General features: G+C 39.5%; 1 protein-coding gene across 15 annotated transcripts in view; it reads left to right on the top strand.

The window, feature by feature from the left end:
- Nucleotides 1–21814, top strand: part of SLC8A1 (solute carrier family 8 member A1) — a 455708-nt gene that overhangs the window by 342588 nt on the left and 91306 nt on the right. For 5 of the 15 annotated variants that reach the window (XM_070477313.1, XM_070477302.1, XM_070477314.1 and 2 more), the window contains exons 3-7: nucleotides 8983–9089; nucleotides 12163–12183; nucleotides 12619–12636; nucleotides 16525–16593; nucleotides 21451–21581. In XM_070477313.1, coding sequence (XP_070333414.1) covers nucleotides 8983–9089; nucleotides 12163–12183; nucleotides 12619–12636; nucleotides 16525–16593; nucleotides 21451–21581 — 346 coding nt within the window. Of the gene's footprint in view, nucleotides 1–8982; nucleotides 9090–9623; nucleotides 9728–12162; nucleotides 12184–12618; nucleotides 12637–16524; nucleotides 16594–21450; nucleotides 21582–21814 lie in introns of all 15 variants that reach the window. The other 10 variants (XM_070477343.1, XM_070477318.1, XM_070477334.1 and 7 more) reach the window with 5 other exon arrangements.

Below are 21814 nucleotides of genomic sequence, written 5' to 3'. Positions count from 1 at the left end.
GACTAGCTTAGAATGGAAACTTTAACAAGCTCCCAAGTGAAGTCAGGGCAAAGAGTTCCTCACCAATAATCTGTAAAGGATATAAAAATATTATTAGAAATAATATGAAAAGCAGTCTGTTCTTATCCTATTTGGAATGTTAGTTGGAGGGAGAATTGATTTGTGTCACTTACGGAAAATGTTGAGAAGATATGTGTGGGTCTTCTCTGACTGCCCCTTTCTTTCCCTAATTCAAAATCACTAAGCAACTCACAAAGTCAACTGTTGAAGGGAGGGAAAAAAAAAAAGCTTAAAATGGGCAAGGAATTTAAGCCAAGTGATACAAAGGCAACCCATAGCAAGCATATCTTTCCTTGTTGGTAGAGAGAAATCAATGCCAACAAGAGCACTGGATAAAGCCCTAGGTGATGTGAAGAGAGCTGTTGGCTTTGCAAGGGCAGCAGGCATAATCCTTGATTGAGTTTTTTCCTTTCCTTTTAAATGAATGCTATGACGGAAATGCTGTTTCTGATTTTTTTCGTAAGACTTTATATTTAGAGGGAAAGAAACCAGCCAAAGAAGTCAGGCCCGAGGTAACATCCAGCAGAAATGCTGTCAAAGCATGACATCAATAGCCCTTGGCCCTGGAGGAGGCAGCGAGCATTCTGCCTAGGGAGAAGGATGGATTGAAGGGTGACCGAGCTGGCAGACACAGTGATAACACAGCTTGGATGCAAGTGGTCTTCACTGTCCCATGGCCATGCAGCACTCTAGCTCCCTGTTTGGCAGACTCACAAAATGTGAAACTTCCAACTGAAAATTCACCCCAAACATTCTCACAGCCTTTTCGTACCCTAAGAAACAGTCTTTTCTAGATCATGACTTGATCCTGAAGCTTTTCTGTTGTTGTCATGTTTTGTAATAGCAACGTTATTGAGATACAATTTGTATACCAGAGAATTTACCGATTTAACATGCAATTCAGAGGGCTTTAATATATTCTCAGAATTGTGCCACCATGGCTGTAATCTACTTTAGAATTTTTTCATTACCCCCAAATGAAATCCCATGCTCATTAGCAGTCACCTGCCATTTATTCCCCAACCGTCAGCCCTGAGGCAACCACCAGTCTACTTTCTGTCTCTATGGATTTGCCTATTCTACTTTCACATAAATAGAATCATACAATGTCTGAACTTTTGTGTCTGGTTTCTTTCACTTAGCATAATGTTTACAAGCTTTATCCATGTCAAAGTATATGGGAGGAAAAATAGTTTTCCCTCTACCATTTAGAGTTCTTGGCTGAGACCATGTAATAAAAGACAGATTAGCAAGAGAAAAATAAACAATTTTATTAACATATGTACATGGGAGATACCCAGGGAGAAATGAGTCATTCTCTGAAGTGGCTTAAATGCAATCTTAAATACTATCTTCCGAGGGAAATGGGAAGGGGATTTAAGCTTCTAGGGGAGAGTACATAATTATTAGGAAAACATGAATGGGTCCTTAGAAAAAAAGACAGGAGATAAGTGATCTCCACTACTACTCTCCTTTCTGGTGATGAGTCAATTTCCCTGGTTGATGAAGTATCTGTCTTTAGGCAGATAGGGTTTCAGAGAAGCATCTCCCTAGGTATTGGCTATTTTTAGGTGCCCTCAGCTCAAATGGGCTTCCCTGCTGCTTCAGCGGTAAAGAACCCACCTGCCGATGCAGGAGGCATGGGTTCGATCCCTGGTTGAGAAGATCTCCTGGAGAAAGAAATAGCAACCCACTCTAGTATCCTTGCCTGGGCAATCCCATGGACAGAGGAACCTAGTGGGCTACAGTCCATGGGTTCTCAAAGAGTCTGATGCGACTTAAGGACTAAAAACCAATAACAAGCTCAAAACAATTAGTATACCAAAGCAGTATGTTTTAGGGTGGTGTATTATGCTACCTGTTAGTAGCATGAATCAGAATTCTGATCCTTTTAATTGCTGAATAATATTCCATTGTGTGGATGTATGACATTTTGTTTATCCAGTCATCAGCTGACACACATTTAAGTTGTTTCCAGCTTTTAGTTATTATTAATAATTCAGTGAACATTCATGTACAAGTCTCTGTGTGGACATATGTTTTTCAGTCTCTTGAGTTCCACCTCAAAATAGAATTGCTGGGTCATATAATAACTGTATTTTTAAACTTTTGAGGAACATCCAGACTTTTCCAAGCTTCTATGCTTCTATGCCATTTTACATTCCCACCAGCAGTGTAAGAGAGTTCCAATTCTTGTTCATTCTCCATAACACTTAATCTGTCTTTTTGATTATAGCTATCTTCATGAGAGTGAAGTTGTATCTCATTGTGGTTTTGATTTGTATCTTCCTAATGACAAATGATGTTAAGTATCTTCTCTTGTGTTTACTGGCCAGGGGTTTACCTTCTTTGGAGAACTATTTGTTCAGATCCTTTGCCCATTTTAAGTTGTTGGGGTTTTTTTTTTGTTTTTGTTTTTGTTTGTTTGTTTGTTTGTTTTGTCATTTTGAGTAATAGGCATTTACCCTGAAAGATTTTAACATCAGATGGACTGGGGATTCAGTTGCAAATTTGCCTTACCTGATGACACCACTCTGTGGTCAGAGACATGACCAGATTTTTTCCCTTCAGATGAGGTTGGTCCTGGGACTTCTTTCTTGAGTCTGAGTATGGTGGCTTCCAAGTGGGAGGTTTTCAGTTCCATGGACATGGCCTTTCACTGACATAGCTCAAGGCTGAGAGAAGGTGCCGACAAGGCACAGAAGGTCTTCTGTGTCAGTTGAAACCCTTAGTCTTTCTATTCTCCAAACAAACCTCTGTTGTATTAAAACCAAGCACCAGAGTTCTCTCTCTAGGAAGGAAGTCACTGTGGATGAGTATAAACTCTGCTGCCCAGAGGCTTAAGGTGTTGTCTCTTCTATAACTATTATGGTGGCTTGTGGAGACCAGTATTTCCTGAGAGGACACACGACTTTATGTTCTCTATATAATCCAGAAAAGAACACTGGTGAAGGACACAGTTACATGTTTTTCCCATGTTTCAACCTAGATTTCTAATTAGATCTAAAATTTACTTTTGACCCTCCCCTCCTCACATGCTACCTGTGTGTGCACGCCAAGTCGCTTCAGTTGTGCATGACTGTGTGGCCCTGTGGGCTGTAGCCTGCCAGGCAAAAATACTAGAGTAGATTGCTATGCCCTCCTCCAGGGGATTTTCCCAGTCCAGGGATTGAACCCTTTCTCTTACATCAACTGTATTGACAGGTTCTTTACCATTAGCGCCACTTGGGAAACCCCACAATGCTACCTTTTCCTTATATATATTCTTTTAAGTATCAGGACACACATGCCGATTCTTCATTAGTCAGCTCCCAGCACCAGTTACATTATTAGAATCCCCTGGAAACTTTTAAAACTGTATTCATGCTGAGACCCCTCAACTGAAGAGTCTCGTCATCTCACTGATCTGGAATGGGCCCTGCCTAAGCATTTAGAGTTTTCGGTTTGAATATGCAGACAGTTTCAAAACACAAGCCCAACTATCACTCGCCTCTTCATTTATTATGAGACTTAAGAACGCTTTTTCCTGTCTAGATCAACGCTTCTCAAACTTTTACTTACATTGGTGTCCTCTGGGGGTCTTGATTTAGTGGGCCTGGGGCCGGCGCCAGGGCTCTGCATTTCTAAGAAGCCCCTTGGTAAAGCCAGGGCTGCTGGTTGGCTGCTCACATTCCTCAGAGGTGGGGAGCTGCTCTGTGTTTGTGACATTTTTCAGTTAATCCTGATAGGGTCTTTATCACCTCAAGGATTTAACTTTTTAATACACCATCATCCAATATAATATGTACTGCTTTCCTTTTAAAAATAGAATTACAAATATCTTGCTGCTCATCTAGGCAGTCTTTGTTAACATAGAGATTAAACAATAAACCTCCGTATTAATTCAAGGTAATGAGTTAGATCTTTTAAAGTGGTCATAAAAATACTGCACAGCTCAATGAACAAGGACCTTGTAGGTCATGTACACGAAAGATACTTGTCTGCAAATCCAGTCACAGGAGCCTCACTTTGTGACCTTGGAAGTTTCTTAACTTCTCAGTCACTGTTTCCTCTCTGAATTGTTAAATGGTAGAAGTTACTTCCAGGCCTGCTCGAAAGATGGGGAAACTAACAAATGCAAAATGCCCTTCAGTTCTTGACCTCTGATTTAAAGAGAGGTTAAATCTTTAAGAAAATCTTTTAAAGAGATATTGCAGTACCTATATATGTGAAACCCTCAGTAAAATGTTTCTATTTTATGAGGATTTAGAAAGATTCTCTTCTTTTTCATCCTCCAACTCATCTTTTCTTGCTTCTCCCAACTTCAAGAGTAGTCTTAGGGAGAAGAAAGCACAGAAGGACAAATTGAAGCTGAAATTTGAAAAGAGGCTGATTCAAATTTGGCTTAATAATGAGATATTAGTATTTTGAAGAGATTTTATTTTATGACTCTTGCTAATACCACCATCTCTTTCTCTTCATTCTCATAGTTTGCCTGAGTCACCACCTGATATAAGAACTCCTTACTAGGATGCTTGAAGGAATTTGGGTCCTTTGAAACCCATCAGATAAGAGAAAGACTAAGAAATAAAATATAGATGTGACTTTAGTATCATCAAAGGAAAGGCAAAAATCAAAGAAACAACCTGTATTTTTCCACTAAATAATTTGATCTTTCTTAACCAAATGCTTATTTTTTTTCTAGAAATGGAACCAAAATGTATCTCCATAAATATTTTGGCCATCCTGAGAAATTATTTAATGTTTTAATGATATCATAAGATTTACAACTGTGTTGCTAGTTTCCAGGAACCATAATTTTTATAATATACTCTTCAACTTTAGAGTAATGTAAAAAAATCAAGTGAGAAATTCTCCTTACCTTCTTCTTCATGATTAGGGTAGCTGAAAATTGCATGACACAATTTTTCTGTTTGTTCCTTATCAGTGTAAAATTAGTGCAGGCGTTGTTGTTGGATGAAAGGCTGGATCTCTCCAACTATTCCAGTTTTGTTTTGGTTAACTTGCTGATTTAAATAAATATTAACACTAGTATAATGATATATATATAAGTGAATCACTTTGGTGTACACTTGAAACTAACATAACACTGTAGATTAACTATACTTCAAAAAAAGAAAGAATAACAGCGATCTGACAGCTTCCCATTGATAAATATAACCAAAGTATAGCCAACATGAATCTGTTCTCAGAGAGAGAGAGAGTCTTGTTGCAGTGCAGAAGCCCTATGAATATGGGTTGGTGTAGCAATGGGGGCAAATTGAAGGACCTCTAAGTTCATTCAGTCCTTGAGATTTAATTTCCACTGCAGAACTGTGAGGAGCAGAGAGAGGTGTGCTTCTGCTGATTATCAAGCTAAAAGTGGAATTGGGGTTTTCACCAAACCAATTGCATCTTATTTTCTTCGCCCATGATGAAAGAAGTGGCCATAATCTTTCATGCATTAGGTTCTGGAAAGTGAGTCAAAGAAATGCCAAGGATATGATCCTTTAAAATTTACTTAGGTTAATTGCACTTCTCTAAGGAAATGGCAACCCACTCCAGTACTCTTGCCTGGAAAATCCCATGGACTGAGGATCCTGGTAGGCTACAGTCCATGGGGTCGCAAAGAGTTGGACACAACTGAGTGACGTCACTTTCATCTTTGTTAGGGGGGGCTTCCCATGTGGCGCTAGTGATAAAGAACCTGCCTGCCAATACAGGAGACACAAGAGATTTAGGTTCGATCCCTGGGTCGGGAAGATTCCCTGGAGGAGGGCATAGCAGCCCACTCCAGTATTCTTGCCTGGGGAATCCCATGAACAGAGGAGCCTGGGGAGCTGCAGTCCATCAGGTCACAGAGTCAGAAGTGACTGAAGTGACTCAGCACATATGCACCTTTGCTAGGGGGAGAAATAGTTTTGTTCTAAAGCAAAAGATGAACATTACCAATCTCTTCTGGTTTTTGCCTCTCTTGATTCAGAGGACTAATTCATATTGATCTCTTTATCTTGCCTCTTTAAATTGACTGAATTTTCCTTTAATAATCAAGTTTCCTATTAATAGCTGTACTGAGCAAGAGGAGTAAAATCAATATGTGATTTAATGGCTCCTCCTGTCAGGGGCACTATTGATTGTATTACTAATGATTTTGAAATGATATACCATTATGCAAGTCCCATCTATTTTAGGTGGCTTTGCCAGGCACCCACAGAAGTACTGTTTTCTTTTCCCTCATAGCTGATCTTCCAGTGTCACAGTTATCAAGTACCAAAACATTTTCTAAGGATTATAATCCCAGTGACTAGTAATACTCTATTGACAAATTTTAAGTGTTTATTATACAAATGAATGGGGTGAGACCTTATGTTTTTCACATTGATCAGCTACTCAGAATGTAGAAAATAAACCTATCACAGCAATGAAAGTGAAAAGTAAAAGTGAAGTAGCTCAGTCATGTCCGACTCTTTGCGACTCCATGGACTGTAGCCTACCAGGATCCTCAGTCCATGGGATTTCCCAGGCAAGAATACTGGAGTGGGTTGCCATTTCCTTCTCCAGGGTATCTTCCTGACCTAGGGATAGTAGATTAAATTCACCAAGGATCAGAAACACTGTTACTTGGGTTTTTCTGTTTATTTGTGAATAAGTGGTCATGTTGCCCTTTAGGGATGAAACTGGGAGCCCCTCCTAAACAAATGCTTACCTTAATAGAAATACCACTCCAAGCATCTCCACTATGCTTTATTTCTATAATAATGCATGAGATCTGGGATGGGTTGGGAGTACAGATGGAAAAAGACAAGTCAAATGTTTTTATGTAATATAAGCAAGAGCATTGCAACATGCACTCTACCATGAAGTGTCTTGATTAGGGGCCGTTAGGTCCAGAAGACAGTAGTAGGACCCTTCTAATGCCCACCAGCATTTTCCCACACACGATCATATGATGCTGATGGCTTTAGCAGTGATGTACAAGTATAGTTTATGATTACAAGGCAGTAAGACGGAAATTAATACCTAAAATGCATAATTTGGATGACAAATAAGGTAGATGTTTGGCAGGTTTTTTGAAGAATAAATTTGATCTCACTTACCAGATTTATTTTAAAATTTAAATCACATGTATCATCAATTCCTATATCTTCTTGTGCTTTCTCTAATATTTTGCATTTTTTTGGATATTGAGGAATGATCAGATACCATGGTGTAGTCAGAGCAGGCTGGTTATAGATATAAAGTAATTTGGTGAACTCCAGAACATAGTTCTGGAAGTTAGAAATTATTCACTGTATGTATATATATATATGTGTGTGTATATATATATATGTGTGTGTGTGTGTGTATATATATATATATATATATATATATATATACGTGACTGGATTTTTGTCAGACTGTTGGTAGTTTTACAAATACCTAACTGATCTTTAAAAATGATATTGCTTTAGTCATTGACAGCTGTTCACCCAGCCTTACTATTTCAGTCTTTGAAGACAAAGCTGAGAGTGGAAGGCACTATCATGTGTTCCAGTTCCTTAGCAGTGAGCCATTGGGATGTGAGTGTTATGGGGGATGTTCTTTAGGTGAGGAGCAAGGAGGAGGTTATGAGGCTCTTTAGAACCAGAAGCAGTCATTTGTTCTCACTTAGCATTAGAGGCTGGGAAATTCAGAGAATTAAAAGCAAGTTCTACCTTTATTCTCCTTCATATGAGAAAAGAAAGCTGTGCTCTTTGGCATGTGTAGGTCTAAAGGAAACTTGAGAGCTTTGGTCAATAAAAAAAAAAACAAAAAGAGAGATCTTTATAGAAAACCTGGAAAATTCCACCAAAACTAAATAATGTGCATGACATTAAAACTGTATGTCTTTGAAAACTCATCATTTTTAAACCTTTATTCAGAAATATTCTTGGCCAATGTTACTGAACAAAAGATATTTTCAAGAACAAATACGTGTTTGTGGGCTCTGAGTAAGTTGTAATACATGAAGTGATTAAACCCTTATTAATTAAAAGGTAACACTAGATTTCTTTTCAGAGTCATCAAGGCTTAGGGGAGGTTTAGATTTGCATAATATTTGCATTTGTCATACCTGCCTGTCAATCACAACCATAAGACAACAAAGCGAAAAGTGCCAAAGGATCAATTACAGGAAGAATTCTTAATGAAATGTCTCTATGTATCCATGGAGTTTGCAAGAAGGGTAAAGAGTGTATTTTGTCTAAGTTGAAACTCAACTGTGGGAGGGAAGAAAATAGAACATCACTCCCCACCCCCACTTTAAGAGGCTTTCATCTTTAGAGAGACAAAGCACAACTTCCCCTTGTGATCTAGGTGGAAAATCTGACTCACTTGAAAATGAGTTTGACAGTAGGACATTGGGTGGGGTAAGATATTTTATTTTGTGATCCTTTTATATATATATTTTAATAAAATTTTATGATAAAAATGTTATGTTTAGAAATACAGTAAAGCAAAATGAAAGTCCCACAAAAATGATCCTCATGCCTGTTATGAAGTGAGGTAGCCTCTGTTCATATTTTGATGTGGTTTGCTGATTTGTATCACAGGAGTGAATTCCAGAGCATAGCTCAGACAGTCCTATGGTTAAGGTATTTACTTACAAATATATTTTTCTTTTCTTATTGTGATCTGTGTTTTTCTGCTTCCCACAAGGACGATAAACCTAGTAGTACGAGAGCTGTATTTTGACTAAAATAATTCTGTGGCCCTGGGCAGGGCCGCTGTGCATTGGGTGATCTCTCTGGGCTCTCAGACCCATCCCACACCCATTCTGGAAGGACAGTCTCACAGTCCAGAAGTTTCTCAGTTGGCGTTTGTCTGGAAGTGCTGCTCGTTAACCTTGCTTTCCTCTTCTCTATGTTCCTTCTCTTCTCTTTCCTCTTCCCCTTGTTCGTCAATTTCTATTCTTCTCTGTTTCAGCAAAACAATATCAGTCAAGGTAATTGATGATGAGGAGTATGAGAAAAACAAGACCTTCTTCCTTGAGATTGGAGAGCCCCGCCTGGTGGAGATGAGTGAGAAGAAAGGTGGGGGAGCTGCTCCAGGGCTGAGCCCAACAGCTTCTGCTGGCCTGTGCCACCCCTGGATGCCTGCACTCTTCAGAACGTGACTTACAATGCACACATCCCTCCACCTATGTAACAGGGCATAGATCTCCTTGGGGCCACAGGAGGCCTGGCCTGGGGCCCCATCAACCAGTGTGGGCCACTATGCATATTGCAGTTTGAGCATCGGCAGTGCAGTCAAGCTTCCATTGCTGGGAATGTTGGTGCTGATGCTGGCTACACCCCCATAAAGCCAACTGTCTGATTTCTTTTCTTAATTCGGGGTACCTCCTGGCTGCTCAATTGAAGCAGAAGGATTTGTATCAGTGATGGATTGGCAGAGAATATCAGTGGGGGCCAGCTGAGAGCCCCTGGATGCCCTTTTACATACTCCCGGAGGCCCATGTGTGGCCAGCTCTCCTTCCATAACATCACAGTAACATGCTGCTTGGTGAACGCCTAGCATGAGCGTGTGACTCCAACCATTTGTTTTGCCTTTGTCTTGTGTTCCCACAGGAAGATCATTACCATTAGAATATTTGACCGTGAGGAATATGAGAAAGAGTGCAGTTTCTCCCTTGTGCTTGAGGAACCAAAATGGATAAGAAGAGGAATGAAAGGTGTGAGAGTATACAAAGACATACCAGCGAGAAATTGTACTCTTCTCTCCGTGTCTCCTACTCTCACACTTAACTCTCTCCTCTTCCTCGGCTTCCAAGTACTATACTTCCTCTCCTTTGAAGCTTTAGCAACTTCATTTCCCTTCCCTATTTCACAGTGCACCAAGAAATGCCCCTTTTCTTCAGGAAATGCCAGTTCACCTTAATTGATACCAGATTTCAGAAACAATGGAAAGGAGTTCTGTAATTCAGAAAGGATGACATAAAGAAGAATTTCTGGGTTTAGTTTTTCACTACTCAGGAATCATTCAAAAATGTGGTTCCAGCTATTAAGCATCCCCTAACATGGTAGCAATGGACACTACTGCATACATATTAGTCATGGTAGTTGTGTCTCATGGTAAATAATAGGAAATTTCAGAAGAATTCAATAATTAGTCTTTCTTAGAGAAACCAGTTTTCAAAAAAAAAAAACAAAAACAGTAAGAACAAAGATCTTTAAAGAGTAGCATTCATTTTTGCATAGTATTATTCATATCATCAGATACGAGATTTAAAAGGTATAAAACCTATAGGCATATGAATTTTCTTTAGTAGAAAAGACATGATGATAGTTCATTAAGAACTTAACCATTAATTAAGGCTGATTCTGCCTTATGCTTCAAACTTTTTCAATTCTTATTGAACTGACACATTTCTAACAAAGAAATTTTTTCTAAAAATAAAAAATAGCACAAAATTTAAAATTTTTTAAATTTTGTTTAAAAACAAAATTTTAAAGCTGAATTTTATATCAGCTTTAAAAATGGTTTTTTTTTAAAATTTTGAATTATTCTAAAGGCTTCCCATAATTACCCTCTACTAGTGGACATTTTAAAAGGAATGGTAAATTATATCTATAAAATGAACATAGTACATATTGATTACATTCAAACAATTGATGAGAGCAGTTTAAATGTTTAAATGACCACTTTGCAAGAAATATATACTTTTACATGTAAAGGAAAGCCAAATAGAAAAGACTAATTCCTATATAGACCCAACATTCGGGGGAATTTAACTAATCTTGCTTTTATTAGAACATTCTGGCCTCTGAGTCCATCAGAAAAACAAAGTTGTCCTGACTTAATCTAGTTCAAAAAGATAACAGGAGCCTTTGGAATGATGGAGGAGGAACACTGGGGACCCATTTTAATGCAGCTTATTTAATATGCACCATAGACAGCAGGTGGAAGAAAAAGACACTTTAGAAAATTGTGCTGATTTCTTACAAAGATGGGATCAAAAATGCCTCATTAACATACAGGAAAAAGCACTTACTTCTAATTGTATTCCTCCAAAGAATTGCCTTTTATCTCAAGGAAGAGCATCTTGGATACACAGCTCTTTCAATTGTCATTTTAGTAAAATATGCCTTCATATAAAAGCAAATTAAAATTCCTTGATAGTCCTATCTGTTTTTGACACCTACCAAGTGGATCTGTGTCATCATAAATAATATAACTGACTTGTTTTTGAAATTTTCTTCTAATGACACTACCATTAGAAAACTGGTCTTGAAGAAGTAATTGTAACATTCTCATCTGTAACTGTGGAAGTAATTTATTTGATACATTTAGGCAAGTAGATTTCACCAAAATAAAGTGCTACAGTTACAGTCTGAGTTTAAAGCACATAGCCTATATGTCCCCTCCCCCCACCACAAGCCTTCCCCTGCTGACGTGTCAGTTTCCGTGAAATTATGTGTCCACAAGAAGCGATGTGGCTGTCCAATTAGAGTGTGCAGAAGTCATAGATAAGGACACACAAATAAGCACTAATTCCTGGGACTTAAGTTTTGAGGATTTAAAAGAACCTAAGCATTCCTTGATGATCAAAATATCAGCATATAGAACCTTCAGTGAGAAAACTTCACCCTGGGTCAAAACCTCATTATCAGGAGGGATGGCCAAAATGAAATGTCCTAAGATGCTTTCTCCATTTTCATTGAAAGGTACATGAAAGGTACAATCCCTGAGATCCTGGATGATTTCAGACTTCTGTCTGTTGAATTCACTAACTCCCAGGCAATTATTTCATGAGGAAGACTCACTCAAAGATTTAAGATTAACTTCATAAAATATTTCTGGTATATTTGGCAAACTAGATATATACACTGTGTGTAAACATATAGCGGACATGTTTTCTTAAATGTCAAGAAATGATATATAAAGTGAATTGTTTATATATATAATCAGTCACACCCATTTGCAGAAATTAGGGATTTTTTTTGGAAATACTCCCAATGCCACATTTACTTGGCATGCACCATTTAGTAGCAGCTCCCTACCACTATAATCAGATCTGCCTGGATTTCTTTCTGCTGATATTCCTCTTACTTTCATTATTCATCTGGTCTCTTATTCTGTGTTTGTCTTTGTCTGTTTCCTTCACAGCCCTGTTATTGAATGAGCTTGGTAAGCATTTCATTTCTTGCATTTCCTTTCCATTTTTCTAGGTTATTTTTCTTTTCTATCAGGTGCCACAGTAGCTTTCTGACTTGTCTTTTATTTCTATTGATTTATTAAGAAGATTGTTGTTTAGAGCGATTGGCCTCATGATTTTGTGGAAGTCAGATAGTTTACATTCCACTTTGAGTTTAGTATTACCTTTTTTAAAAAAACAGTGATTTTTTTAGGCATGCACAAGAATTAAATTTGTGCACTAAACATTATAACCTTAAAATAACGATTAATGATTAAGTCATGAATTGATGTTTCCATTAATTATAAATACAATTTGGCAAGTTTTTGTACCTTGGATGGGTTGTCAGGTGGTCTGATGTCACTGGTATTTGTTATTTAGAGTGAAAATGAAATAAATGGTAACATTTATTTTTTTTTCTTTTTTAGGTGGCTTCACAATAACAGGTATGAAATTTTTAAGTCTAATGAACCAAATTTTATTTTTTACTATCTGTTCTCACCATGTGTTATTTACATTTTAAAAAATTATTTCCCATTTTTATTTCCTTTTAATAAAGGGAAATACCTGTATGGTAAGACAATTTTTTAAAATGTTCTTCATTATCTCCCAGTTAACCCTTAAATATCAAGTAAGAACCACATCTTACTTACCCTGAATTAACTTTTAGCTGTGGTACACGGTTTGCTCTTGCTGATTTTACACATTTAATGTTTTACACATTAACAATATGTGTGTTGTGTTTATTTATGAGCAAATTTGTATGGAGAACTTATAATTGGTCGTGTTTTGACACTGATCAATTTACAGAGGTTCACATAGTGCTGATAATGTTAGGGAACTCTGCTGGATGCTCCAGAGAGTACCAGAATAAATACAATGATTGCTAGTTTCAAGGTAACATAGGAGTTGACATTCAAACCAACTCCCTGGCCCAAGCTCAGGATTCTAATCATAGATAATGTCCTATTGGGAGAAGACAAAGCATGCTTTCTCTGTGCCCACCACACCCATCTGAGAAGGCTGAGCATTCTTAACATGGTAATGAATAATATGTCTGCCACTTGAAGTGGATGACAAGTGTTCTGTAAAAACTCAAAATGCTAGTTAAAAAATTTAAAACTCTTAAATTCAGAATGGTACCCAGCCACTGTTGATTGCATTTTTAAGCACAACTTTAGAGCTATTTCCTTATGTATAGAAGGGAGATATTTCCTTACAGCATCCTCTCTTTTGACCTTAAATATTTTTGCACACTTTCAAAATCATCCATGTAGATTTAGAGAGGGAAGTAAATATCCTAGTTTGTCTGAAGCTGCATGTTGCAGCTGTCTCTAAAGGCTGTCCTAATGGTTGTGGCATTTTCCAATACAGTTATGTAGATATCAATAGTCTAGTTATTTTTTTCTGAAACAAGATAGCTGAACAAAAATATTTAGAAAAGAAACATTTCAAAAATTCTATTTGAAAATGTTATGGTGGGGGTTGGGGTTAACTTAAACCACCATCAGTGTAAACTCATGATCAGGAAGTTTCAACATGATTCTGTTAAAGTGGAACTTTCTGGATGCATTCAATTTCACATGGGCTATTGCTCTCCACTGCTTTCTCTCCAGACACAGTGTTAAACGACAAAATAATTCATAGGCTCTTGGAGACATAGAATTTGAAAAGGATAAAAACGTTCAACAGGGCAAGTGCTCATAGAGAATTTCTTAAACCTGATTACCTGACTTTCTCCTAGGTCAAGTCTTCCAGTTCTGCACTGCCAATGATGCTAGTTTTGAATCTGAAGACAGGAATGTACATTTACTTTTAAAACTTTAATCTTTTCTTTTTCATCTTATCATTTACTGAAGTCTTTTTGGAAATATTCTGATTCAACCACCCAATAAGTAACTGGTCCCTGTGTGCTTTGAGGAAGGTAGGAATAGTATAGTATCTACTGCTTGGCCCTATGCAACCTGATGCTGAGACCTTAACAAAGTCTTTAGCAGTAGATAGAATCTCTTGTTAAAATGTATCGATGTGTTTGGATATCTTCCTGTTTTATCATTGACTATGTCAGGATTTTGCTTTTAGGGGCTTCCTTCTGTCACTTGAAGCATCTTTCTTTTTAGTAACTAATTAATGGTATTTAATTTTCTTTTCTCAGAAATTGTTCATATCAAGTTCTAGAATACCTGACTAATAATATCTAACATTTTCTGTCTTGGATGCATTATGCATCCAAGAGGACAGAATCATGTATTTGAAAGGTTTTCTACCATTTCGTATACTTCATTAAACTATTTCTTATGGTTCAGACTTTATAGTCTCCAATAGCAGTTTTTCTGGTGTTACCACCTCTTCCCAAAACTTGCAACGATGAAGTTAAAATGAGAGAATTTGCAGAACCCTCTGAGGATCTCTACATTGGTTTGTTCCTCTCACTTTATATGACGCTTCTTCTCTTGAACCAAGAATATCTGGGATCCACTCTCTAGAGATACCTCTGGGGAAAGTTCTAAAATGTAGGTCCACACAGTGAAAAGCAGCTGTAAGCCCTGAAGAGCTTTCCTTTGAAGTCAGTTTGAAGCTTTGAAGTCAAGGCTTTAAGACACAGGAGCAGTAGAGAAGAATTAATCTAGCTCTTGGGCTTCGCCTGCAGGTTTACGCGCTCTTTGCAGCTGAGTGTGAAAACCTAAATTTAAATCAGGATATACGGAAAATGAAAAAGTCATTTGGTTCACAACCCAGTGCCTCTATTTCAAAAATGTCATTAGTAGTGGACCTTAAATTCTGGGGATGCTTTTGGAATTTGCAAATCTTCCCCTGTTGCTGCTTATCTTTACCTCATTGGAAGGCCCTTGTTGGTGCCTATGATGTAATTCCCCGTTGACCCTCCAGGCCCATAACATTATAACCCCTTATACATTATAGCTTATTAGAATCTGGAAAGCATCTCTTATTCATTATATCATTTGATCTTCAACCTTACAGGATAAGGTTTTTTCTCACTTATAGGAGAAGAAATGAAGGTTCAAAGAGATTAATCAATCTGCTCCAATCACTCATCCAGGGCTCAGAGCCTGGCCCTCTAACTTAACATCCACAGCCATGTGATGACTGTTTCCAGCACTTTTAATTCCTTCCTCACAACTCATACATTCCTACTTGCATCTTAATCTCGTTTCCATCCAGAACCTCCACAGTGTCTCTTAAATCGACCAGTCTGAATTCCAAACAAATAAAAAAATAGGAAGACCCCAAAGCAGGGAAATTAGAATACATTAATTTGGATATTTTTAATAAAATTAAGTATTCTGGCTCAGTTTGCAAAGAGAGAGGCATGTTTGATTCCCAAAACAGGCAGCTAAAATTTCACTAATTAATTAAAAGTGCATAATAGTCAATATACCTCTTTAAAAGTTACTCTTCCAATCATATTATGCTTATCATATGATAGTCTTCATAAGGCACATGGCTTTCTAAGGAAGCCAAACTATGAAAATTCTGACAGTTAAACACACATTAGACACTCTAGTACTTGGGTTAGAAGAACAAATCCCCTTCAAGTTTGACTTCTCTTAACAGTTGAGAAAACTGAATCTGAAAGAAACACCTTGTCCAAGTATAGAGAGCAGCCATACGGCTGAGTTTGCACAAGCGCGTGAATCTTATGATTCCCAGGTCAGTTGTGGGAACTCTTGGTAGAAACCAACAGCAGGTGCATCTGTCAGTCAGATGAACCAGGGATTGCATGAAAACCCTCAGCTAGGTAATCCAGCCAGTCATGATGACGATGGAGCACCCTTGCAAAACCTGCCAGTGTATACAACCTTTCCCCTTCAGACTGGCCAAGAAATAAAGAAGGATTGGTTTTGATATTATGTTACTTGATGCCCAAACAAACCTGTGATATGGACAGAGCAGGTACTACTATCTCCATGTGACATATGGGAAAGCTGGGAACATGGCCTGCTCAAGGCCATGTTGTTGGCACCAGCAGGCTCTAAAAGGAGCACCAAGTGCTTTCTGTAGTTTGGTGATGCCTCTGGAAGCAGGAACTTGAAGGACGTGGTTAGCCCATCTCAGATGCCTGCAGGAGTGTGGCTGCGTTCCTGTCTGGCACGTGTGCTTCATAGAAACAGTCTGTCTTGGCTCCTAGAACACTTGCCCCATTGACCTGCTCTCTCCTGCAACCTACAGAACAGTGACCTCTGACCACGCAGTCCCCAGACTAACATTGTGTGTGCTGTATGCCTTTGGGTGTGATGCTTACTAATTCCACAGAGCTCCGCTGACAAACCAGTACCGTCCATTCTGCTGACTTCTGCCTGTCCTTTTGCTAGGCCAGCCTGTCTTCAGGAAAGTCCATGCTAGAGAACATCCGCTCCCCTCTGCGGTAATCACCATCGCAGGTACTCGTTTCCTCACGGGCCTGAAAACCACAGTTAACCGCCTTCAAGTGTTCTTTGGGTCTTTAGATTTTCAGTTCAGTTCAGTCGCTCAGTCGTGTCTGACTCTTTGCCACCCCATGAATCGTGACACAATTCAGCCCCTGTTCCCACTGAAACATTGCGATACAATGCTACGGCTTCTCTGCAGTGGGAGGGGTGTGCTGGGTCAGCCACAAGACACCACCACAACAGCCCAGGCTGGGAAGCATGGACCTATAAAGGGGACTCTGTGCAGAGGCCTCCCAAGTTTCAGTATATTCCAGATTTCTTGCAAATCTGGCTTCTCAGGCATGGGTCTTTTATTCCAAGTATTACAAAGTATCTTTAAAAGCAAGCTGACTTTCTTCTCGGAGTCTGCCTTTCCTGCCTCCAGGCAACATCTTAGCCAAATACAAACATGACAGTGCATCTGTGGGGTTTCTCCAGAGTGGAACGTTGACAGGGTGACTGAAGGATGAGAGAACTATCCCGCATCGACAGTAGGATTGGAGCCCAGTTTGAGCTCCTTCTCCCTTGTCACTGCGCCTCTGGATGACATGGATACCCTCTCTTCAGTTGTCACCATCACCCATCACTGGCCACAGTGACAGAAGCACGCCTCAGTAGGACTTCCCTTGTTTCTCACATCCCACACACCCACTTAATCATCATGCAGCCTTGACTGCAGAGTTGTTCCAGAATATTCCTCATGGACCTAAATTATGGGCCTCTTTAGGTTCTAATCAGAGAGGCCAGCCAGTTGCTACAAACTGCCAGGAGATATCTGCTCTCAGGTTTCTCCCCTACTGATGACTTTATCCCAGTATTAGTTTCTGTCTTGTCAATACTGATTTTTACCATGGCTCTTCATTATGCATTTGATTTTTAAGTTGCATTGTTTTTTAAGACCACGATGTTATGTAATTTGTTGTCAACTTTTCAGTAAAATAAGGTGAGTTTAAAAATAGGTACAGGCATACATACATATGGGGCTTCCCAGGTGGCGCTAGTGGTAAAAATCTGTCTACTAACGCAGGAGACATAAGACACGTGGGTTCGATCCCTGTGTTGAGAAGATCCCCTGGAGAAGGGGATGGCAACTGACTCCAGTATTCTTGCCTGGAGAATCCCCATGGACAGAGGGGCCTGGTGGGCTGTAGTCCATAGGGTCACACAGAGTCGGACACAACTGAAGTGACTTAGCACACAAGCATACGAGCTTATGTACATATACAGATAGAGAGGGGGAGAATTAAATAGAGAATTTCTTCTATCTGAGAAGCCAAACTAAATTACAGCATGTGCATAAAGAAGGAAATGAAACTTATTTGACCATATTAAAATGAACTGCATTTGATCCAACACTCAAAGTGGAAAGAAACATAATAGTTGATCAAAAAATGTGCTGTTAAACTATTTCCCTATTCAATAAAAGCTATCTAAAGAGAGAACACTTAAAAAAATTGCTTAGCTCTCCTTTTTTGCCAGTTGCAAAAATCTGGATAATGAATGCTAACTTATCTGTATCATTAGAATAGTAGGGCTCACTCAGTTATGTCTGACTCTTTGCACACCCATGGACTGTAGCTGGCCAGGCTCCTCTGTCCATGGGATTTTCCAGGCAAGAATACTAGAGTGGGTTGCCATTCTTTTCTCCAGGGGATCTTCCCAATCCAGGAATTGAACCAAGGTCTCCTGCATTGCAGGTGGATTCTTTCCCAGCTGAGCTACCAGGGAAGCCCATCTGTATCATTATAGAGCATTAAAAGGATTTATCCAGCTACCATCTGTTACATATAAATATCTCCTAAATATTCATGACATTTATTAAGTGAAAATAGCCTTGACCCTACTATGACACTAAGCCTTTGTGCTTTGACTTCTCTCTGCCTGGAATACCACTCCCTCCTCCATTATAACACCTCCTAGCCAGCCTTCCAACCATCTTCTCCTGCTGAGCTCCTCTATACATGCTTCAAGGCAGATTTCAAGTGTCTCCTCTCTCTCAAAGCTTTCCTTGATTCCCTGGGACAGAGGGAAGCTGCTTCCTCACCCTGACTCTGCAGTCCTTAGCTGTTGTAGCAGCAGTTGCCCGCTCTCTGTGCCTCACTTCCCGCTGGACCATGAGTTCCTAGAAAAGGGAATGGGACTGGAAGGCCTGAGTTTGCTGACATATGGTGAGAGTGTGAAGACATGTGCGAAATGATTGAATAGTCTTTCTATGCATAGAGCAAATAAGAGACTTCTCTAACAGTGAGTTGGACAGTCACATGACAAATACTTAGTAGGCACCTACTACTTTATACTACTACATCATAATAGGCTCTGGGGAATGTGAGGGCAATTCAGAGAGCAATGAGACATATTGTTCTGTCTTGTTAAGTTTTTATGCAGGATATTTGTATGTAAATGTGGTTTTTGGAGAAGGAAATGACAACCCATTCCAGTATTCTTGCCTGGAAAAATCCCATGGACAGAGGAACCTGGCAGGCAAAAGAGTCAGAGACTACTTATTGACTAAACAATAACAACAAAAGTTAGTTTAAATACAAAAAGTAGTATATTAGAAGTGTCCATGTTTAATATATACACACAACAAATACCAAGAATTAATTTATAGTGGTCATTCCTAAGCAAGTCAGTTGAAGGATATTTCATGCAATAAGAGGTAGAGTTTTGAAAAATAAGTAGGATTCAGCTAGATGAAAATGGGGAAGCTTTTCTAGATGGGTAGACAGTAGGATAAAGTGTGGCATTAAATTCAAGTCCGGAAAAAGAGTGTAGAAGAAAGTGACATAAACAGGGTGCCCTGCTTTTTTTAGTTTGAAATCTGTTAAGATATTCCTAGATTTTGGTCATTCTCATACCTCTTCTGCATTCCTTCCTTTGGCTTCATACCAACTATACAGTTACGTACTTCATGCAATTTTTTGCCTCATGTTTTTACTTCACTAAATTTGTTTTAGAAAAAAACGACAAAACGAAGTCACTAACACTAATGGAAAGCTAGTATATGTCATAAATACAAAATAAGGTTAAAAAATTTTAAGATGAAAATAGTTATTAACTTCTAGCTCTATGCAATCCAGTGCTCTATGCCTGAGACATGTTTTCTCTTTCCTAAAGGGTAGAAACCCTAATGTCAGGAACTAGTTACAGATGTAACAGCCCCCAAATAAGCATGTCTTCATCATCAGAACAACTCAAAGATGATTAAAAAGGGAATAACCTTTTTGCTCACTACATGATTTGATTTCATTTACTACCATGTCCATATATTTAATGGCATGTTCCAAATTATTTCATTTTGTGAATTGCAGTTTAAAGTAATGCCACTGTATCACCTTTCTTTTGTAATTTCTCTATATTTTTCTATCTAAATCAATTTGAATCCCATTAAAAACAGCTTCCCATTTGTAAATAAACTGTTAAAAGGGAACATAGTCAATATTCTTCCCCTAATGTCTTGTAATTCAAATTAAAATCCAAGTGGCACTTTCACTTTCATATAAAATGCCAGCGGTGCCTCTAGCCCATCTGCTCCACATTCTAGCAATCAACATCTGGCCTAGGAACCAGTTTTCTGCATCATTTGCTGGCGCATCAGTTGGACCCACCATGGCACCGTCCCTCAGCAGAGGGAAGCCACAGGTCTTTGGAGGGGAAGGGAGTTGTGAACTCCTGCAACAGCTGATGCCTCAGTGCAAAAGGTGAGGAGTCTGGGCTACAAGTCCTTCCCACCCTGATCATTCCCCAGTCCACAGACTCCCATTGCAGGCAGTTTGCCTAGAAGATTCCAGAAATGAAGGCATCAGGGCTGCAGTCTTTCTGTACCACAGATACTAGATCCTTGTCAATGAGGTCCATTCAGCTCATCTGTGAGGGGAAGCGGCCTGTCTTGTTCCACATCTGGAGCCTGAAGGACAGGGGGCTAAGTGATTATAGGAAGAGTGTCTGTCCTTCACGTGTGCATGGCCTTTTCAGTCTGGGATTTGTCCTAATGACCTTCACACAGAGAGGAACCAACTGTGAGCTTCCCCTCATTAATGGACTCTCAAGTCCATTAACATTTTCTTAGTACCCACTAGTTTCTCCTGGAGTGTAAACTGCTTGGTAGTTCTGGAAATAATTATGCCCCCATGGTGAGTAGTAGTCACTCCCTGAAGGCCTCACGCTCCCTCTTCCTTGCTTCTTTTAGGGTTAACGTGATCAAGGTCCTCCCAGCCCATCAGCTTTGCACCAGAGAGACAGCCCTGGAGTATAGGCATCTTACTAAATGGAATGCATGGATGCTTAGCTTCTTAACTTGCAGTAGAGACTCTTGGCAAATAAGAGGCTAAGATAAGAATTTCCCATCTATCATCTGGTTGCCCCGGGGCATTTTCTGTTGCCTCTTGAAAGTAGAGAGGAGGAGACCGGATTCTTTCACCTGGCAGCTTTAACTGTGTTTCCTCTTGGTCATGTGCTAAAAGGATGTGTACAAATGGCCAGGGGAAGCGGCCCTGGGATGGGCCATCCTAGGGAACACGTGGGTGATTCTCTCATTAGAGACGCCCTGGGGCAGAGTTTTCCCCGGGATATGATCCTATCAGTCGCTTTTCCTGATCAGCTCTTTGGCTGGTGGTTAGTTTGTGGGATGTTATGATCACTTGCTGTCACAGTGATCACTGACCCCACAGGTCAGGCATCTGTCCAGTTCTGCCCTCCCTGCAACATCACCCCAGAGACTTCTAGTAGGTCATCAGGACTTCCTTCCTTCTTGGTGTCCTTGTTCCAGGATCCAGGGATTTCCAAATAAAATGGAGTCCATCCTCAATCTCTTGCCCTTCCCTTTCACAGATGAATATGATGACAAGCAGCCACTGACCAGCAAAGAGGAGGAAGAGAGGCGCATTGCGGAAATGGGGCGCCCCATTCTGGGAGAGCACACCAGACTGGAGGTGATCATTGAAGAATCCTACGAGTTCAAGGTATGCTTATCAGCACTGCCCACCAGGAAGGCCAGACAGTTCATAGGGTCAGTCTATGCTGGATGATCTGTCCAGAGAGAGGAACTGGCTCACTGATGGACAGACCATCAGAGCAGAAATGGAATTCGAGAGTTGGTAGGGAACTCGGGGATCTTGTAAACTAAATAGCATCAGAACCAGGGTCTGGGGTTCTGGTTCAGACCCTGATCACTAACAGGATCCCAGGTGCCCTA

Source organism: Odocoileus virginianus, chromosome 2, assembly GCF_023699985.2.
Source record: "Odocoileus virginianus isolate 20LAN1187 ecotype Illinois chromosome 2, Ovbor_1.2, whole genome shotgun sequence".
NCBI classification, from domain to species: Eukaryota; Metazoa; Chordata; class Mammalia; order Artiodactyla; family Cervidae; genus Odocoileus; species Odocoileus virginianus.
This window is presented reverse-complemented; position numbering and strand designations above follow the sequence as displayed.